This window comes from Polypterus senegalus, chromosome 6, assembly GCF_016835505.1.
Source record: "Polypterus senegalus isolate Bchr_013 chromosome 6, ASM1683550v1, whole genome shotgun sequence".
Taxonomy (NCBI): domain Eukaryota; kingdom Metazoa; phylum Chordata; class Cladistia; order Polypteriformes; family Polypteridae; genus Polypterus; species Polypterus senegalus.
In genome coordinates, this window is record NC_053159.1 from 170,239,910 (window position 1) to 170,256,434 (window position 16,525).

The window sequence follows — 16,525 nt, forward strand, 5'->3', positions numbered from 1 at the left end:
TAATTCACACTTCACTCATGGTTTGAACCAAGATTAGCACCAATGATTCCAAATCAGTAAGGTAACACCACTCACCGTTGTGCTAGTTGGAGGAAACCACACAATAAAATTTATGTTCTTGTGGATTTATTTATAAACAGGAATGCAAATTTGGAAAAGATTTAACTATGTGAATGATATCTGATTCAACGAAACTGAAGATGCTGCTGTGAGGACATTTTGTGTTAAAAGTTTTTTTGTTGTGTACATAGTACAACCTGATTCCTTTTTGGGTTTCATCCTTAAAAGAGTGACAGTAATACAATGCTATCAACTAACATAAAAAGACAGTAAAACACTGTACATTGAGTGCAACATAAATATCTGTAATATTTATGCAAACACATTTATCTTGTTTTTTCTGACTTTAAAGGAAAAGATGTTGTTTAAGCACTACTGGATTAAAGTCAAAGTTTTGTCTGTAATGGATGTCATATTTTTTTGGTTAACTGAAGCCATTTTTTTTTTCTTATGACATTGGAGGTGAACAAAGAGGACAGCGGGTTTTAGCATGCTATCCTGTTTTGTGCCTGTATGGGGAATCAATGTGGTGAAATAAGAACTTAAATGGTACTTTCACACTTGTGAAAATTAACCATACAATAGCTAAACTGGTCAGAGCTCACAAATACATGTTGAGTTATTTATACACAGACCCAATATTTATTAATTCTGGCAGAAGTTGAACATTCAAGTGTTTTATTATTTCACATGGAAATATTGCTGTATTTTTATTATATTTACCCACAAAGTTTATTACTTTGCAAAGATGTTTTCATTCTCATTTCTTGCTCGGTCCACAAAATTGTACTTATTTATTTTTTTTGTGCATGAGAACATAATGGTTGCTTAATAACATATTGATGCAGTTTCTGCTATACTTTTTTTATCAGAGCTTTTCTTTGCTTTTTGTACTTACTAGAGTTTAGCATATCAACTGAATGACCGGTTAAGTATGTCTACTTTGTTTTCTGGTAGTTTCATTGTCTTACTGTAGATATCTTGTAAGTACTGCCTGACATAATTATTGATTAAATAGCAAAAATGTAATAGTTCTTTATTTCATGTATACCCTTGTGTGATCTTAAGTGGGTGATAATGTCATGTTTTATACAATATTTTGAAGATATGTAAAAATCACAAAGAACATTTTTTGTTCTCCTAAATGCAGGGTGTAATTTTAAAAGGATGGATTGACCTTACATCTGGTAAAGATGCATATGTAAAAAAAGCCATAAGACACTTTGAAGAAGGAATGAAAGATGGAATAGACATTTTTGCTATGATGGGAAAGGTGAGCTTTTATGCCTGCTTTGAAGGAAAATTGTTATTTTAATAGCACTAGATTCAGGTGGGCATTTACCTAGGGCTGGGCTTTTTTTTCTGATTAAATCATTCAATTTGAATTCATGTTTTAAAATAATATTCAAACATGAATATTCCATTTTTCAAATTAATAAATGGTACAGTTAAACAGTCAAGTAAACTCTCTAGTTTGATCAGCTAGTGGTGTACAGTTAAAACATACTAATGCAAAGAATTTGACGAGTTTTGCTTTTCTTAAAAAAATTAATAAATGTGCTCATTCCGAACAAAGGCTATAACATTCAGTTTGTTGTCTAGAATTGATTTGGATATCAGTGATCAGATGTTGAACAAACTAATAAAGAAAAGTTTGCAAAAAGACTTTAGCAGTTTAAAATGGCTGCACATTCAGTTTATATAAGCACTTAAAACATAAATTTAGCTGAATGGATCCAATGTAAGAAAGTATGGGCCAAAGATAAAGCCTGTCCCCTACTGACAACTCTGAATATTCTTGCTTCAACATGCACTGTACAAGGTGCACTATATATATCCAGTTAGAGCATGCCTTGTCTGGAGCTGTGGAAGAATACACCGGTGCTGTCCGTTATTCCTTCTTACCCTGCAACAGTGGCTAGGCTACAGCAGGGGAGAGGAAAGAGTAGGCTATGTGTAATGGATGGTTGGAGGGCTATTACAACACAGTTGGAGAAAATGATTCCTCTACAGACTCCGATCAGACAGTCACAGAATAGAGCACAGAAGGCTAATGTATATCTAATTCTTTTTATTTCTAAATATAAAGAAATCCAGTTCTTCAGTTTGACATTTATTTGTATGTATGGTCTAAAATCAATAATGAAACAGTTCAACCTCACCAAATAATAAGTAAAATACAATATATTCAAAAGTGCTTTAGACTGCTCAAGTTAAGTGTTTTGAAATAGTTATCAACCAGTTCTTGAAACATAATTACTAGACATAATGTGTGTTTATCTACTATACTTATATACACTATACTTATGAAGCACAAAAAAACCCTCTGTGTCCAAAAACGCTGCCACATACCATGTTTAACCTCCTCAGCGTTATATTTTTTAAGCCATACATAGTATTGGAAAGAGGTAATGGAGAGTTGCTAAAATTACATACACAAGTGCATAGTTTTAAGTTGATATAAGTTTTATAAAGGAATTTACATAAAGTTTTAAAAATAAGATTTTTCTGTGTGTACGCTGTTTTTGCATTTCAGGTGTTAGCAAAATTTTAGTATGCAATCTAAACAAGGTTTTATACACAAGACCTCTGGTTTTGCAAGCATTTCTCACAGAAATGGTTTGATCTGTGATAAATTTTTGATTAACTGAATAAAAAGAGTTTTAAGTAGTCTTTGGTTCTGAAATGAATGAGTCTGCGTCTAATTGGTTGGAGAGTGTATTTTGTCCAAAGCTGAAGCATTTAAACAATGTTAAGACATATTTTTGTATATACGAGAGAGATTTGTTATTTGGTGTAAAGGACAGTTATTGAATTATATCTTCACCTATGTCGTATTAAGCATGATAACTAAAAGGAAGATGTAAAAGAATTAAAGAATAATTTAGTTCAATGAAGATAATAGAGGCTACACAAATTAATCATTTGATTAAACAAGGTATTGAAATATAATAACCTAAGCTGAGCAATGTTTTTCAACAAATTTAGTTTACTACAAGGTCAAGTGGGGGAGATCATGTGTAAAATATGCAATTTAAAGAATATAGTGTCTTTAATATGATAACTACTTTGCATTGAATTTCAATTGTTCAAACTATGTTGGCATTTTCTCTTAAAATGAAATTAAATTAATGCAAATTTTCTCCTAAAATCTCATCTTTAGGCAGAGTATTTTGAATTGCGGCAGAATTTTTCTGGATCTCTGGAAACTGTCAACCAAATCATTGTCAGCTTCCCTGGCTTTATACCAGCATTTATTAAAAAAATGAAACTTCTGTTAACCCTGCAAGACTGGGAACAAACACTGGAAGCTGCTCAGAGGTGTCTTGTACAGTTTTATTACTTTTTGATTAAAGCAGACTTTAACTGTAAAGCAAACATAGGTAGTACAGCTAAAGACATGTTTGAGTAGTGAATCGTAAAGTCAGTTTGTTTCACTACATTAAAGATCAATTTGCAAAAAGCCATTTTTTTCCTTTAAAAATATGAATTGATACAGTTTGATTAATATGAGAGCACGATATTAAAGTCACATTTTAAGGGGTGTGTCTTTGGTACCTTCAAAAAATGCTTCATTTTAAAAATCTATAGAATTCAGTTTAAGATATATTCCACTCTTTAATAATTTACTTGGGAGATTCCGAAGGACTGGAAAATGGCAAATATTATCCTGTTATATAAAAAGGGTGAACGGGCAGATCCAAGCAACTATATGCCAGTAAGCTTAACATGCATCACAGGAAAATTAATGGAAGGAATTATTAAATAAGATTGAACAATGCATGGCCAGTACCGGAGTTTTACTGAACAGACAGCATGGGTTCAGAAGAGGGAGGTCGTGTTTTACTAACATGCTGAAATTCTATGAGGAAGCAACAAAAGGATACAATCAAAGTGGAGCTTATGAGGATATTTATCTTGACTTCCAGAAAACATTTGATAAGGTGCCACATGAGAGTTTGGACATCAAACTAAAAGAGGTGGGAGTTCAGGGTGATGTGTGTAGAAGGGTGCAGAATTGAAGCAGAGGGTTATGGTGTAAGGAACCTCATCAGAACTGACTGATGTTAAGAGTGGTGACTAGCAGGGGTCAGTGCTAGGGCTACTGCTATTTTTAATATACAGTATATAAAAGATTTAGATTGGAATATAAGTAACAAGTTGGTTAAGTTTGCAAATGATACCAGGTAATTTGGAATCCGTTAAATCATTATAGAAGGACATGGACAGCATACAGGCTTGGGCAGATTTGTGGCAGATGAAATTTTATGTCAGTAAATGTAAGCTATTACACATAGGAAGTAAAAATGTTAGTTTTGAATATACAGTGGGAGGTCTGAAAATTGAGAGTACACCTTATTAAAAGGATTTAAGAGTCATAGTGGAGTTGACACTATCAACTGCCAGACAGTATTCAGAAGCCATTAAGGAGGCTAACAGAATGTCAGGTTATATAGCGCCCTGATGTGTGGAGTACAAGTTTAAGGGTGTTCTGCTCAAGCTTTATAATGATCTAATGAGGCCTCATCTGGAGTACTGTGTGTAGTTTTGGGCTCAGGTCTATAAAAAGGACATAGTGGCACTAGAAAACGTCTACAGAGGAGTGACCAGGCTCATGCCAGGGTTACAAGGGATGAATTATGAAGAAAGATTAAAAGAGCTGAGCCTTTTCAGTTTAAGGAAAAGAAGATTAAGAGGTGACATGACTGAAGTATTTAAAATTATGAAGAGAATTAGTACAGTGGATTGAGACTTATTTTAAAATGACTTCATTAAGAACACGGGGACACAGTTGGAAACTTGTTAAGGGTACATTTTTCACAAACATTGGGAAGTTTTTGTTACACAGAGAACCACAGACACTTGGAATAAGTTACCAATTAGCGTGGTAGACAGTAAGATTTAGGGACTTTCAAAACTAGACTTGATGTTTTTTAAATAGGAATAAAGTAAATAGGACTGGCAAGCTTTAATGGTCTGGATGGCCTGTTCTCCTCTAGATTGTTCTAATGTTTGAATTTTGTTTTCTATTCCTTTCATCTTTCTCATTTTTGCTTTGTTTATCTGACTTTTTGGTCAGCTGGTGGCAGTGTTAAATTTAGTGGTTAATCATAGGACATGGTAGTACTCACACTTGGAACAGTTTAAATTTAGCAATTTAGGTAACAGAATGTCTTTGAATTTATTAAGGAATTACTGTCTCAGGGGGAACCTTTTGCAAACAGGGATAGACTAAGAAAACACCATGTAAAAGGCACCTCCACCAGGATTCAATGCTAGAATCCATATACTGTTAGGCCCAGTGTTAGGATACCTCCAATTTAAGATCTTATTGCTGTAATGTAATATGATATTTTTAAAATATTACTTTCTAGATCCATAGGTAGTTTGTTTTATATTTTAGAAATTGAAATTTTTAAAATAGCTTTTTTTATCTGAAGCAATTTTGAGTAACCAATATAAAACAATAAATGATATAGTATTTTTTGCATCACCATGATTTTCTTTGCTTACATATTTGTTAAAAGACGGATACTGTGAAGAAACAATAGTGCAAGGAATATTTCACATATCAAGAAAATAATCTTTTAAATGTGTTTCTGTTATTGTAGACTTTTACAGATGGACAGATATAATCTTGATGCAATAAGGATGTTAGCACTTCATTCACTGTGTAGAGAAGGAAATCTGGATGAGGTAAGTTCTTAGCTTTTGGTTATGAAACAGCTTGATTTAAATGTATTGGACATGCTACTGTAATTGCATTTCTCTGTATTTTTATGTTGTATTTAAAAATGCATGGAGAGGTGCCCTATCAAGAATTGTTCCTGCCTTGTGCTTACTGCTTGCTGGGATAGGCTCCAGCTTCCGCATGACCCTACTCTTAGCTAAGCAGGTTTGAAAATCCATAGATGAATGTTTAAAATTGTAGATACTACTTACAACACTCTATAGTCTTTATCTGCCCCTTTTGGATCGTATTTTCCCAATACATGGTTATACAACTCATTACATAACTTTTTTCCTCTGTGCTGGTTCTTGTTAGTGGTTTTACTGATTCTTGCCTTTCTATTTTGTTTCTCCTTTTTAAAGTGATTAACTGTCCTTGCTGTTTTACCATTGGAGTCAGCTACCACTTCCAGATAGAAATAACATTTTCTACCTATCATTTTTGTTTATTAATGTTAGTGATTATTAAGAGACTGTATCTCATTTACAAAAAGATATTCTTTTGTACTAAAGCAGTTATTGAAATTATAGATTAAAGAATCATTGACTGAAAGAAAACTGAAAAATTATACATTCTCCTTAATCAAACAACATTAGAATCAAAAAGTAGCAATGTAAGGAAGTCTTAATTGTTCAAAAATGTATTGGTTTAGGACTGTGAGATTATTGGAGTTACTGAATAATGGCTAAATAAAAGTGATTGAAATAAACTTAGTATCAGATAGAAATAATGCTCACCTTGTTTTTTATTTTCTTCATGTTAGTGTTTACTGACAGAGAGACTGTATCTGATTTATAAAAGCAATAGTTTAATATATTGTTTTGTACTAAAGCAGTCATTAAAATTACAGATTAAAATAACATCGACAAAAAGAAGACTGACAGATTACATATTTTCCTTAATTAAACAATAATAGAGTCAAAATGCAGCTATAAAAGGAAGCCTTAGTTGTCCAGACATGTTAATGTATTGGCTCAGTACTATGACAGTGTTGGAGTTACTGAATCATGGCTAAAGAAGATTGATCATATTATTATTATTATTATTATTATTATTATTATAAAGAAAACAAATACTGCATGATATCAGTAGCTATACATCCTTCAGGAGTGATGGACAAGGTGGGAAAAGAGGAGGCATACCACTATATTTCAAACATAATATTCGACAATGAAGATGCAAAAGAATGGTACAAAAAAACCTGGAACTTGTGAGCCTCATTGTAAATTAAATTAGTAAGGAAGAGTTTTCTACTGATTACCAAGTACTGACATGTCAAACACTTATTAATTTTTAAAATCAAACATATGTGCAACAAATTAAGTACTATGATCATGGATAGTTTCAAATTGCAAAACATTGATTAGCAAATCCTTCTTGGAAATACAGAAAAAGACTGTACTACATGTACTACATGCTGATGCTATAAGCCTTATTGGCCTTGAGCATGTTCAGCAATGTTCAAGACAAAAGGAAAAATGTGTTTCAAGAACTCATTGTATTGAAGTCTATCACTGAGGCTAGAAGAGATTTTACCTGTGATGCTGAAATAATGAAAGATATTATTTATATACCTTTACTAAGCATTTTCTAGCAATACCTTCAATAGAGAGAAGTACTACTACTACTTACAATAGAGATGTAAGCTTTACTTCTGTGCATTATAAGTTAATGGAAATGTAATCATAAACAAGATAAAAGTCTTAATTCTATGAAAATAATATACTGTGGTCACCAAGGGTTACTTCAGCTCCCAAAACACCTGACACACACAGGCTCAGACAAGTTCAGCAAACAAAAGGTTTTTATTGTGGGAAACTCTTCCCAAAACAAGTTTTTGCCACGGCACAACCACAATATAGCAAATAGCACATGACTTTGTAGTCTTCTCTTTCTATATCTCTCTCTGTTTCCTTTACTTTTCCTCCTGACTCTGGCTCCCACATTTGAAGAAGATTACTTCTTTTATCTAACACCCAGAAGTACATCTGGTGTACCGAAGCTGTGGCTTGGTAGCACTTCTGGGTGATGCTGGAGCCCAACTAAGAAAGACTCATCAGTCCATGCAGCATGTCCTGGCGGGACCAACCAAACCCATCAGGGCTGAGTCAACAAACTATAATTCCCAATTTGCCCTGTGAGAATCTGTGGCAATACTGTATCCTGGGAGGGCTGCAATCCACTGATCCAGGGGAGACAATGCCCTGTACATGCTATCCCCCCCAGTCCTCTGAAAGTGTCCTGGCTGGGTAAGGTTCCTGGCCGTCCCTCGCAATACACACAACAAGAGTGGGCAATACTACCAGACCAATCTGTTATACTTTTTCTAACAGGAAACAGGAGTAGTAGACAAACGAAAAGCATACAACATAAACAATGGATATAGTTCCTCACCAAAGACAGATTCTAAAGCTAGAAGCTCAGATCAAGCTGGGGAGCATGCACTAGTACAGTGCTTTGCCACAACCACCACATGATGAAACCGCTCCGTATCCTGGTTGGCAACCCCCCAGGCAGACACGCGGTCCAGTCCTCCCCCTTGAACATACCCTCTATCTGCTGCAGCCAGATGTTACATGGCCATCCCTTTGGCCTGGTCCAGCCCTTCGGGTCCTCAACAACGAGGATCCTGTGAACTGAACCACCCTCAGGGTGTGCCACATGTCTATACTGCTGTAACTGATGCTCCCTCACAATGCAGGTAATGTGCCTCATTTGGGACTCTGAGCAACCACTCATTTGACACAAATTCAAACCAGCGGTACCCAAGAATTTTCCGGACAGACACAGTACCAAAAGAGTCCAGTCTTCGTTTTGGGTCACTTGATAACGTTCATCTCTCCCAACCATATAACAAGACATGAAGCACCAGGACTAAGACTTGGACTTGTGTCCTATTGCAAAGATATCAGGATCACCACACACTCCTTTCCAGTGACCTCATGATCCTCCATGCTCTCCTAATCTGTCTACTGAACTGACAGAAGCTAGAAGCTACTAGAATTATTTGTAACTTAGATTTCAAGCTAGGTAACTGACTGGAAATAAAGAATGCAAGTAAGAGAATAATGATTGGGCCACGGAATCAAAACCAGCTCTTTAAAGATCTTCATTACCATGCTGCCCATTCTTCCATTTGTTTCAGTTATTGTTGGAGCCATAATTGAAAGTTGTACTGTTTTTTGTGGTAGTGTAACGTAAAATCTACTTTCCTGTGATATACAGTATGTAAATAGTACATAGTACATTTTCAAAGCTAAATATTTCTGTTTTTGTAGTCTGTAAATCATCTTATTAAACTTGTGGACACTTTGGATCTCCTTGAGCCTCATAATCCTGACCTCCTGTATAAGATGTCCCTGGCTTTTACCAGAGTGGTGAGTGCTATTAGTATGTTAACTTTTTTTGTTCTTAATTGAGGTAAAGGCTGAGGTTTCTATTTTTGACAATTTTTTCAAATGTAGTTGTTTAGAAGTTCCATCCATAATTGTTACTAGTGATGCTACGAAAAACAATATTTTAGTATTTAGATTTTTATTTTGTATATTTTATTTATTTATTTATTACAATTTCAGTAATACTAAGTGAAAGTCAGTGCCACATTCATGTAATTAGTCAAATTATTGGGAACCAATAAACCATGTGAGGAAAAAAATACGTACAGTGTGAAAATGGCTGACAGTTGTAATACTACAGTGCTGCAAAATTTAACACTTATTGAAAAGTAAAACAGCAAAGCATGGACCACAGAAAGCATCTGCATGAGGGGGGTAGAATATGTCCAAGGTTTTGTGCAGGATTTTGTATTATAAGACAAAGGACTAGTAGTGGTATTTGGTAATGGAAGATTATTAAAAATGATTTAAAATTGCTACAAATCGCAGTTTTGTTTTGGAATCAAAGCATAACATCAGAACTACCTCATCATTTTACAGACTCAAATAAACATTTACAGACAAGAAACAGTAAAAGTTACTAATAACTTTCATTATCAGTTTGCTTTTTGCCATATTCTCAAAACCAGTGACTAGCCATACATACAGTATAAAAAAATAAGTAAATGGTTGTGGTGCTTTGTTCTAGTTCATCATGGCACAGTTTTGTAACATAATGTACAGTTTTTTCCCTCAGTATATTTTCTCATGCATGCACACTGCATTACACAGAAAGCACGAAATGCAGAATGTTGATTGCTATGTTGAATTTATTAAGGATATCTGGGTGGACAATGACATTAGCTTTTTTCAAAAATTCAAGGCTTTGCTTAATAAAAATGTAATGTAGTGTAATTGGTTCACTTCAGATTTGTTGGTACGTACAAAATAAAGTAAAATTCTTACTTACACACACCACACCAACACTTTAACAGTGTGAATTCTACTCCATAGCGGATGTAAAATGTTTCAACACAGAATATAATCGGTGAATTGCAGCCTAGGATTACATAGCCCCATCAGTTCTGCAGTCAATGAGCTAAAGTCATATCTGCAAATACTTTGACTCTGAGCTGGATACTTAGGGGTACACCTGTTGTTTCTGAAGAAAATCTTAAGTAACCAATAGCACAGCCATGTTGAAAAAAAATGTAACTAACTATAAGTACAAGTTTGGAAAGCCACAAACACAAGGATGACAATTTCATAAAGTATGATTATACAGTGAAGTAATTCAAAAGTAAATGCTCATTTTTGCTTTTTTTTTCTTTCTTTTTTTCTTATTTTTTATTTAAAACAGTGTGGAAGAAATCAGATGATCCTTGCACAGACTTGCATCATGGTTGAAAGAGCATTTCACATGGCATCTGATAATGCAGAACTGGCCAATGAACTTGGCTATTTGATGGTACTTCAGGGAAGACTGAAGGATGCCTTAAAATGGTATAAAACTGCTATGACACTAGATGAAACCAGTGTTTCAGCTCTTACTGGTAAGACCGGATCCTTTTACCTTTATTGTAAAACTAGACATTAAGCCCGTTACAATAACGGGCGCTAGAACAGTATTGCATAAACATTATTAGGAACAGTCTATATTAAATGGCAAGGGACCATGACCTCATTCTGTTTGTTGTCTTAATTTTTTTGTTAAAAATATTTTTGCAAGAAGCTTAAAGTAAAGGTAAAATAATATTAAAAATAGAAACGTATATGACAATACAGTAAGTATAATTAATATTGCCTTAGTGTAAAACTTTATAACAATCTGTAATACACAATATCTGAAGAAGATATTTAGGAAAATGTTTTTATTTTTTTACCTCGGGAAATTTTTCAATAAAATTTCATTATAGACAACATTTTTTGCAAACACTCTTGTTCAGGACCATCTACAACGTTGACAACAACATCTGTAAAACTTCTAACTCTTGATAATGCAACATATACTGTAACTGACCGTGGCTGAATACTTGTTCTGGCAAGTAAATGGCAACTTTTTCTAAGGTTTGCCCTTGAGCTTTATTAATTGTTATGGCAAAGGCTAATGTAACTGGAAATTGTCGCCTTCTTATGGTAAAGGGTAAATTAGTAGAGGATAGAGCCAAATCAATACGGGGAATATTCTGACGCTCATTTCCTTTATTTCAATAGATCTATTTGCTCGTATTTTTCTTTGTCTTTCAGCCTTTCTTTTGTTGATGTTTACTTGCTGAGCTGACCGTTCTTCCAGGAGATGTTGCTTATATACGATTTGAGTGTCTGTGTCTTTTGTCCTACTTGACGTGTCCTTTTTTTTGGTGGCATGTTGTTAGTTAGTTAGTAAACATGCACAGGGCAGTATGCGTGGCGTCTCCCCAGCAATGGATTTTATGTGCGCGGCCACGACTACCCAATCAGCACGCTCCCCAGCAATGCTGTCCTATATTTGCTTATCATGCGTGACTACGCCATTCACTGTGTGCCCAGCTTCCAGTGTGTGTACGTCCACGGTCTCCCCAGCAATGCTGTCCTTTATTTGCTTATCATGCGCGGCTGCGGCTACGCCATTCACTGTGTGCTCAGCTTCCAGTGTGTGTGCGTCCATGATGCTGGTCGTGCGTGTCGCACTGAGCCTCGCGCATGCATACTTCACCAAAAGACACACACACGGACACCTGGACGCACACAGGGGTTTTATTAAAGAGGATGATATTTTTGAATCAAGTGCTTTGTTTACACTAAATATGAAGTATATTGATTGTGTATGTGAATGTTTTATGTATATATATATATATATATATATATATATATATATATATATATATATATATATATATATATATATATATATATATATATATATAGGACTGGGCTCTGACTGGGCCACATGAGGACATTCACTTTTTTCTCATTCAGCCACTGTTTGGTCAATTTGTGTGCTTCGGGTCGTTGTCGTGTTAAAAGGTGAACATTCTGCTTATCTTCCACTTTCTGGCAGAGGGTAGCAAGTTTTCTTCAAGAATTTGATGGTATTTTGCCCCATCCATTTTTCTTTCTACCCTAACAAGAGCCCCAGGCCCTGCGGCAGAGAAACACCCCCACAATAGGATGCTGCCACCTCCATGCTTTACTGTAGGTATGGTGTGTTGTGGATGGTGAGCTGCATTGGGTTTCTGCCAGGTGTACTGTTTGGTATTGAGGCCAAGTAGTTTGATTTTGGTCTCATCTAACCATAAGACCTTTTTCCAATTGGCATCATAATCTTCAAGGTGCATTCTAGCAAAGCTCAAATGAGCCTTAACACTAGAATTACCAGAGCCTACGAAAAAACTCATAGATCTGTCCCACCTTAAATCGCTTCTTCACTCTCCATCAGCGTCTTTTGTCCTGTAAATGTGTGGATAAGCAGCAAACAGCAAGCAGCCTGCTATCACATCTCCCACCCCACACAGTTTTTTCAGCTGAAGTCTGTTTACCTGTGTGGTAGTTGCTTAGAGTTGTATAGAGTGAGAAGTCAAGCAAAATGACACCTTTCATAAATACTATAGCGTTATTTGGAACACTTGCATTTCATGTGTGTTCCGTGTCTACAACAATTTATGTAAACACATCGTTAAAACAGAAACATTTTTCATGTTTTAGTAATAATTGACTAAATGTAGACCTGTAGTGTATAATGTGTGAAGCTTCAATTCCAAATATCAAAGAAACACTTTCACAAAAAGTACAAATATAACAGAACAAGTGTGCTTCTATTCAAGAATACAGTAATCCCTCCTCGATCGCAGGGGTTGCGTTCCAGAACCCCCCGTGATAGGTGAAAATCCACGAAGTAGAAACCATATGTTTGTATGGTTATTTTTATATACTGTAATTTAAGCCCTTAGAAACTCTCCCACAGTATTTATAAATATTCTCCGCACAGTTATACAGTAAAACCTTGTTTATCGTGGTTAATCCGCTCCAGACAGATAAATGAATTTCCACGAAGTAGGACTCTTTATTTATAAATCTAATATTTTCACAGTTAGAGCATAGAAAACCTGTTTACGACCTTCTAAATACGTTTTTTAACATTATTAAAGCCCTCTAGACATGAAATAACACCCTTTTGTCAAAAGTTTAAACTGTGCTTCATGACAAGACAGAGATGACAGTTCCGTCTCACAATTAAAAGAATGCAGACATATCTTCCTCTTCAAAGGAGTTCGTGCGTCAGGAGCAGAGAATGTCAGAGAGAGAGAGAGAAAAGTAAACAAGCAAAAATGAATAAGGCTGTTGGGCTTTTAAGTATGGGAAGCACCGCGATAAAGCGGCCGCAATGAAGGGATCAATGTGAAGGTAGTCTTTCAGCATTTTTTAGAGGCGCGTCCGTATCTTCTAAGCAAACAGCCTCTGTGCAAACAGCCCCTCTACTCACACCCCCTCCGTCAGGAGCAGAGAATGTCAGAGAGAGTGAGAGAGACAGAGAAAAGCAAACAATCAAAAATCAATACGGGCTGTTAGAGCTTTGAAGTGTGCGAAGCACCGCGCAGGAAGCATATCTTATATCATTGAGGACTTTTATTTAATACGTAATACGTGCTCTGATTGGGTAGCTTCTCAGCCATCCGCCAATAGCGTCCCTTGTTTTAAATCAACTGGGCAAACGAACTGATGAAGCATGTACCATAAATTAAAAGATCCATCGCAAAAATCCGCGAACCAGCGAAAAATCCGTGATATATCTATACTAATAAAAGGCAAAGCCCTCACTGACTGACTGACTGACTGACTCATCACTAATTCTCCAACTTCCCGTGTAGGTAGAAGGCTGAAATTTGGCAGGCTCATTCCTTACAGCTTCCTTACAAAAGTTGGCCAGGTTTTATTTTGAAATTCTACGAGTAATAGTCATAACTGGAACCTATTTTTCTCCATATAATGTAATGGAGTTGAGCTCGATGGCCGTGGGGGGCGGAGTTTTGTGTAACATCATCACGCCTCCCACGTAATCACGTGAACTTAGTGTCAACGCAATACGTAGAAAACAAGGAAGAGCTCCAAAAAGCGCTGAAGAAAACATGCATTATGCAATTGAGAAGGCAGCGAAACAATAAGAAGCGACTGAGTCACACATACAACCATATTCATGAGTACAGCTACTTCGGAAACAAAGCACGGTGTAAACCTAAAGTTTAAATTAAGTTCATAGACAGGCTGCGCTGGCGTTTGTCATGCCCACAGCTAATGCGGGATACAAGTTTAATGAGAGGACGCAGGATATAAACGAGAGTTTTGATCACTTTGTAACTAAGTTAAAATTACTGGTGATGGGCTGTGCTTATGCAAATTCCGAGAGACTGTCTTTGTGGGGGGATTGACAGTCAAGGCGGGTGGGAGAGTCACGTCACCATCTCCCCTCCCATTCAACTCATTTTGCTGTGAGCTGAGCTCCGCAACGCAGTCTTGAGGAACCAACTGTCACGCTGCCACCAAATACTCACAGAAAAATTCACAAGTTAATACACACGCTGTCTCTACAGTTTCTCCACACTCTAAATCCTCCAGGCACTACTTACAAAAGGTTACATTGAAAATCGTGTTACGTTATTTTTAAAATGTTTCCTTTTTTTAGCACAAGCACAGCTGAGAAGCTTCGATGCATGTGCTCCATAACGCGTTAAAAAATAATGCATTTAATCACACTTTGCATTCGAAGCAAAGGGGAACTTCTGGCAATGCATGATTTCCTGGTACACCCATTACATTGATGTACACATCAGAGCTACAAAAATGTAACAGTCGGAAGAAAGCGCGTTGCTACGACTGATTGGAGGAAAATTTCATTTCAAAAGACTACCCGACGGAAGCCTTGATAATAGCGTGGTTTTGTGCACATATATATATGTATATATATGTGGATGTATATGTATATATACTGTATATATGTGTGTATATGTATACATATGTTTTTGTGTGTGTGTATATATCCATCCATCCATCCATCCTCTTCCGCTTATCCGAGGTCGGGTCGCGGGGGTAGCAGCTTAAGCAGAGAGGCCCAGACTTCCCTCTCCCCGGCCACTTCTTCCAGCTCTTCCGGGAGAATCCCAAGGCGTTCCCAGGCCAGCCGGGAGACATAGTCCCTCCAGCGTGTCCTGGGTCTTCCCCGGGGCCTCCTCCCGTTGGGCGTGCCGGAACACCTCACCAGGGAGGCGTCCAGGAGGCATCCTGATCAGATGCCCGAGCCACCTCATCTGACTGCTCTCGATGCGGAGGAGCAGCAGCTCTACTCTGAGCCCCTCCCGGATGACTGAGCTTCTCACCCTATCTTTAAGGGAAAGCCCAGACACCCTGCGGAGGAAACTCATTTCAGCGCTTGTATTGCGATCTCGTTCTTTTGGTCACTACCCATAGCTCATGACCATAGGTGAGGGTAGGAGCGTAGATCGACTGGTAAATTGAGAGCTTTGCCTTACGGCTCAGCTCCTTTTCACCACGACAGACCGATGCAGAGCCCGCATCACTGCGGATGCCGCACCGATCCGCCTGTCGATCTCACGCTCCATTCTTCCCTCACTCGTGAACAAGACCCCGAGATACTTGAACTCCTCCACTTGGGGCAGGATCTCTCCTCCAACCCTGAGAGGGCACTCCACCCTTTTCCGGCTGAGGACCATGCTCTCGGATTTGGAGGTGCTGATTCTCATCCCAGCCGCTTCACACTCAGCTGCGAACCGATCCAGAGAGAGCTGAAGATCACGGCCTGATGAAGCAAACAGGACAACATCATCTGCAAAAAGCAGTGACCCAATCCTGAGTCCACCAAACCGACCCCTTCAACACCCTGGCTGCGCCTAGAAATTCTGTCCATAAAAGTTATGAACAGAATCGGTGACAAAGGGCAGCCCTGGCGGAGTCCAACTCTCACTGGAAACGGGCTCGACTTACTGCGGCAATGCGGACCAAGCTCTGACACCGGTTGTACAGAGACCGAACAGCTCTTATCAGGGGTCCGTACCCCATACTCCCGAGCACCCCCACAGGATTCCCGAGGGACACGGTCGAATGCCTTTTCCAAGTCCACAAAACACATGTAGACCGGTCGGGCAAACTCCCATGCACCCTCCAGGACTCTGCTAAGGGTGAAGAGCTGGTCCACTGTTCCGCGACCAGGACGAAAACCACACTGTTACTCCTGAATCCGAGGTTGACTATCCGACGGACCCTCCTCTCCAGAACCCCGAATAGACTTTTCCAGGGAGGCTGAGGAGTGTGATCCCTCTATAGTTGGAACACACCCTCCGGTCCCCCTTTTTAAAGAGGGGACCACCAC

General features: G+C 37.5%; 1 protein-coding gene across 2 annotated transcripts in view; it reads left to right on the plus strand.

Annotated features, from left to right (window-relative positions):
- The window catches only part of ttc21b (tetratricopeptide repeat domain 21B), a 114,262-nt gene that overhangs the window by 16,651 nt on the left and 81,086 nt on the right, over window positions 1-16,525 (plus strand). For both annotated transcript variants that reach the window (XM_039757528.1, XM_039757527.1), the window contains exons 5-9: window positions 1,211-1,333; window positions 3,224-3,381; window positions 5,673-5,757; window positions 9,070-9,168; window positions 10,526-10,718. In XM_039757528.1, coding sequence (XP_039613462.1) covers window positions 1,211-1,333; window positions 3,224-3,381; window positions 5,673-5,757; window positions 9,070-9,168; window positions 10,526-10,718 — 658 coding nt within the window. The remainder of the gene's footprint in view (window positions 1-1,210; window positions 1,334-3,223; window positions 3,382-5,672; window positions 5,758-9,069; window positions 9,169-10,525; window positions 10,719-16,525) is intronic.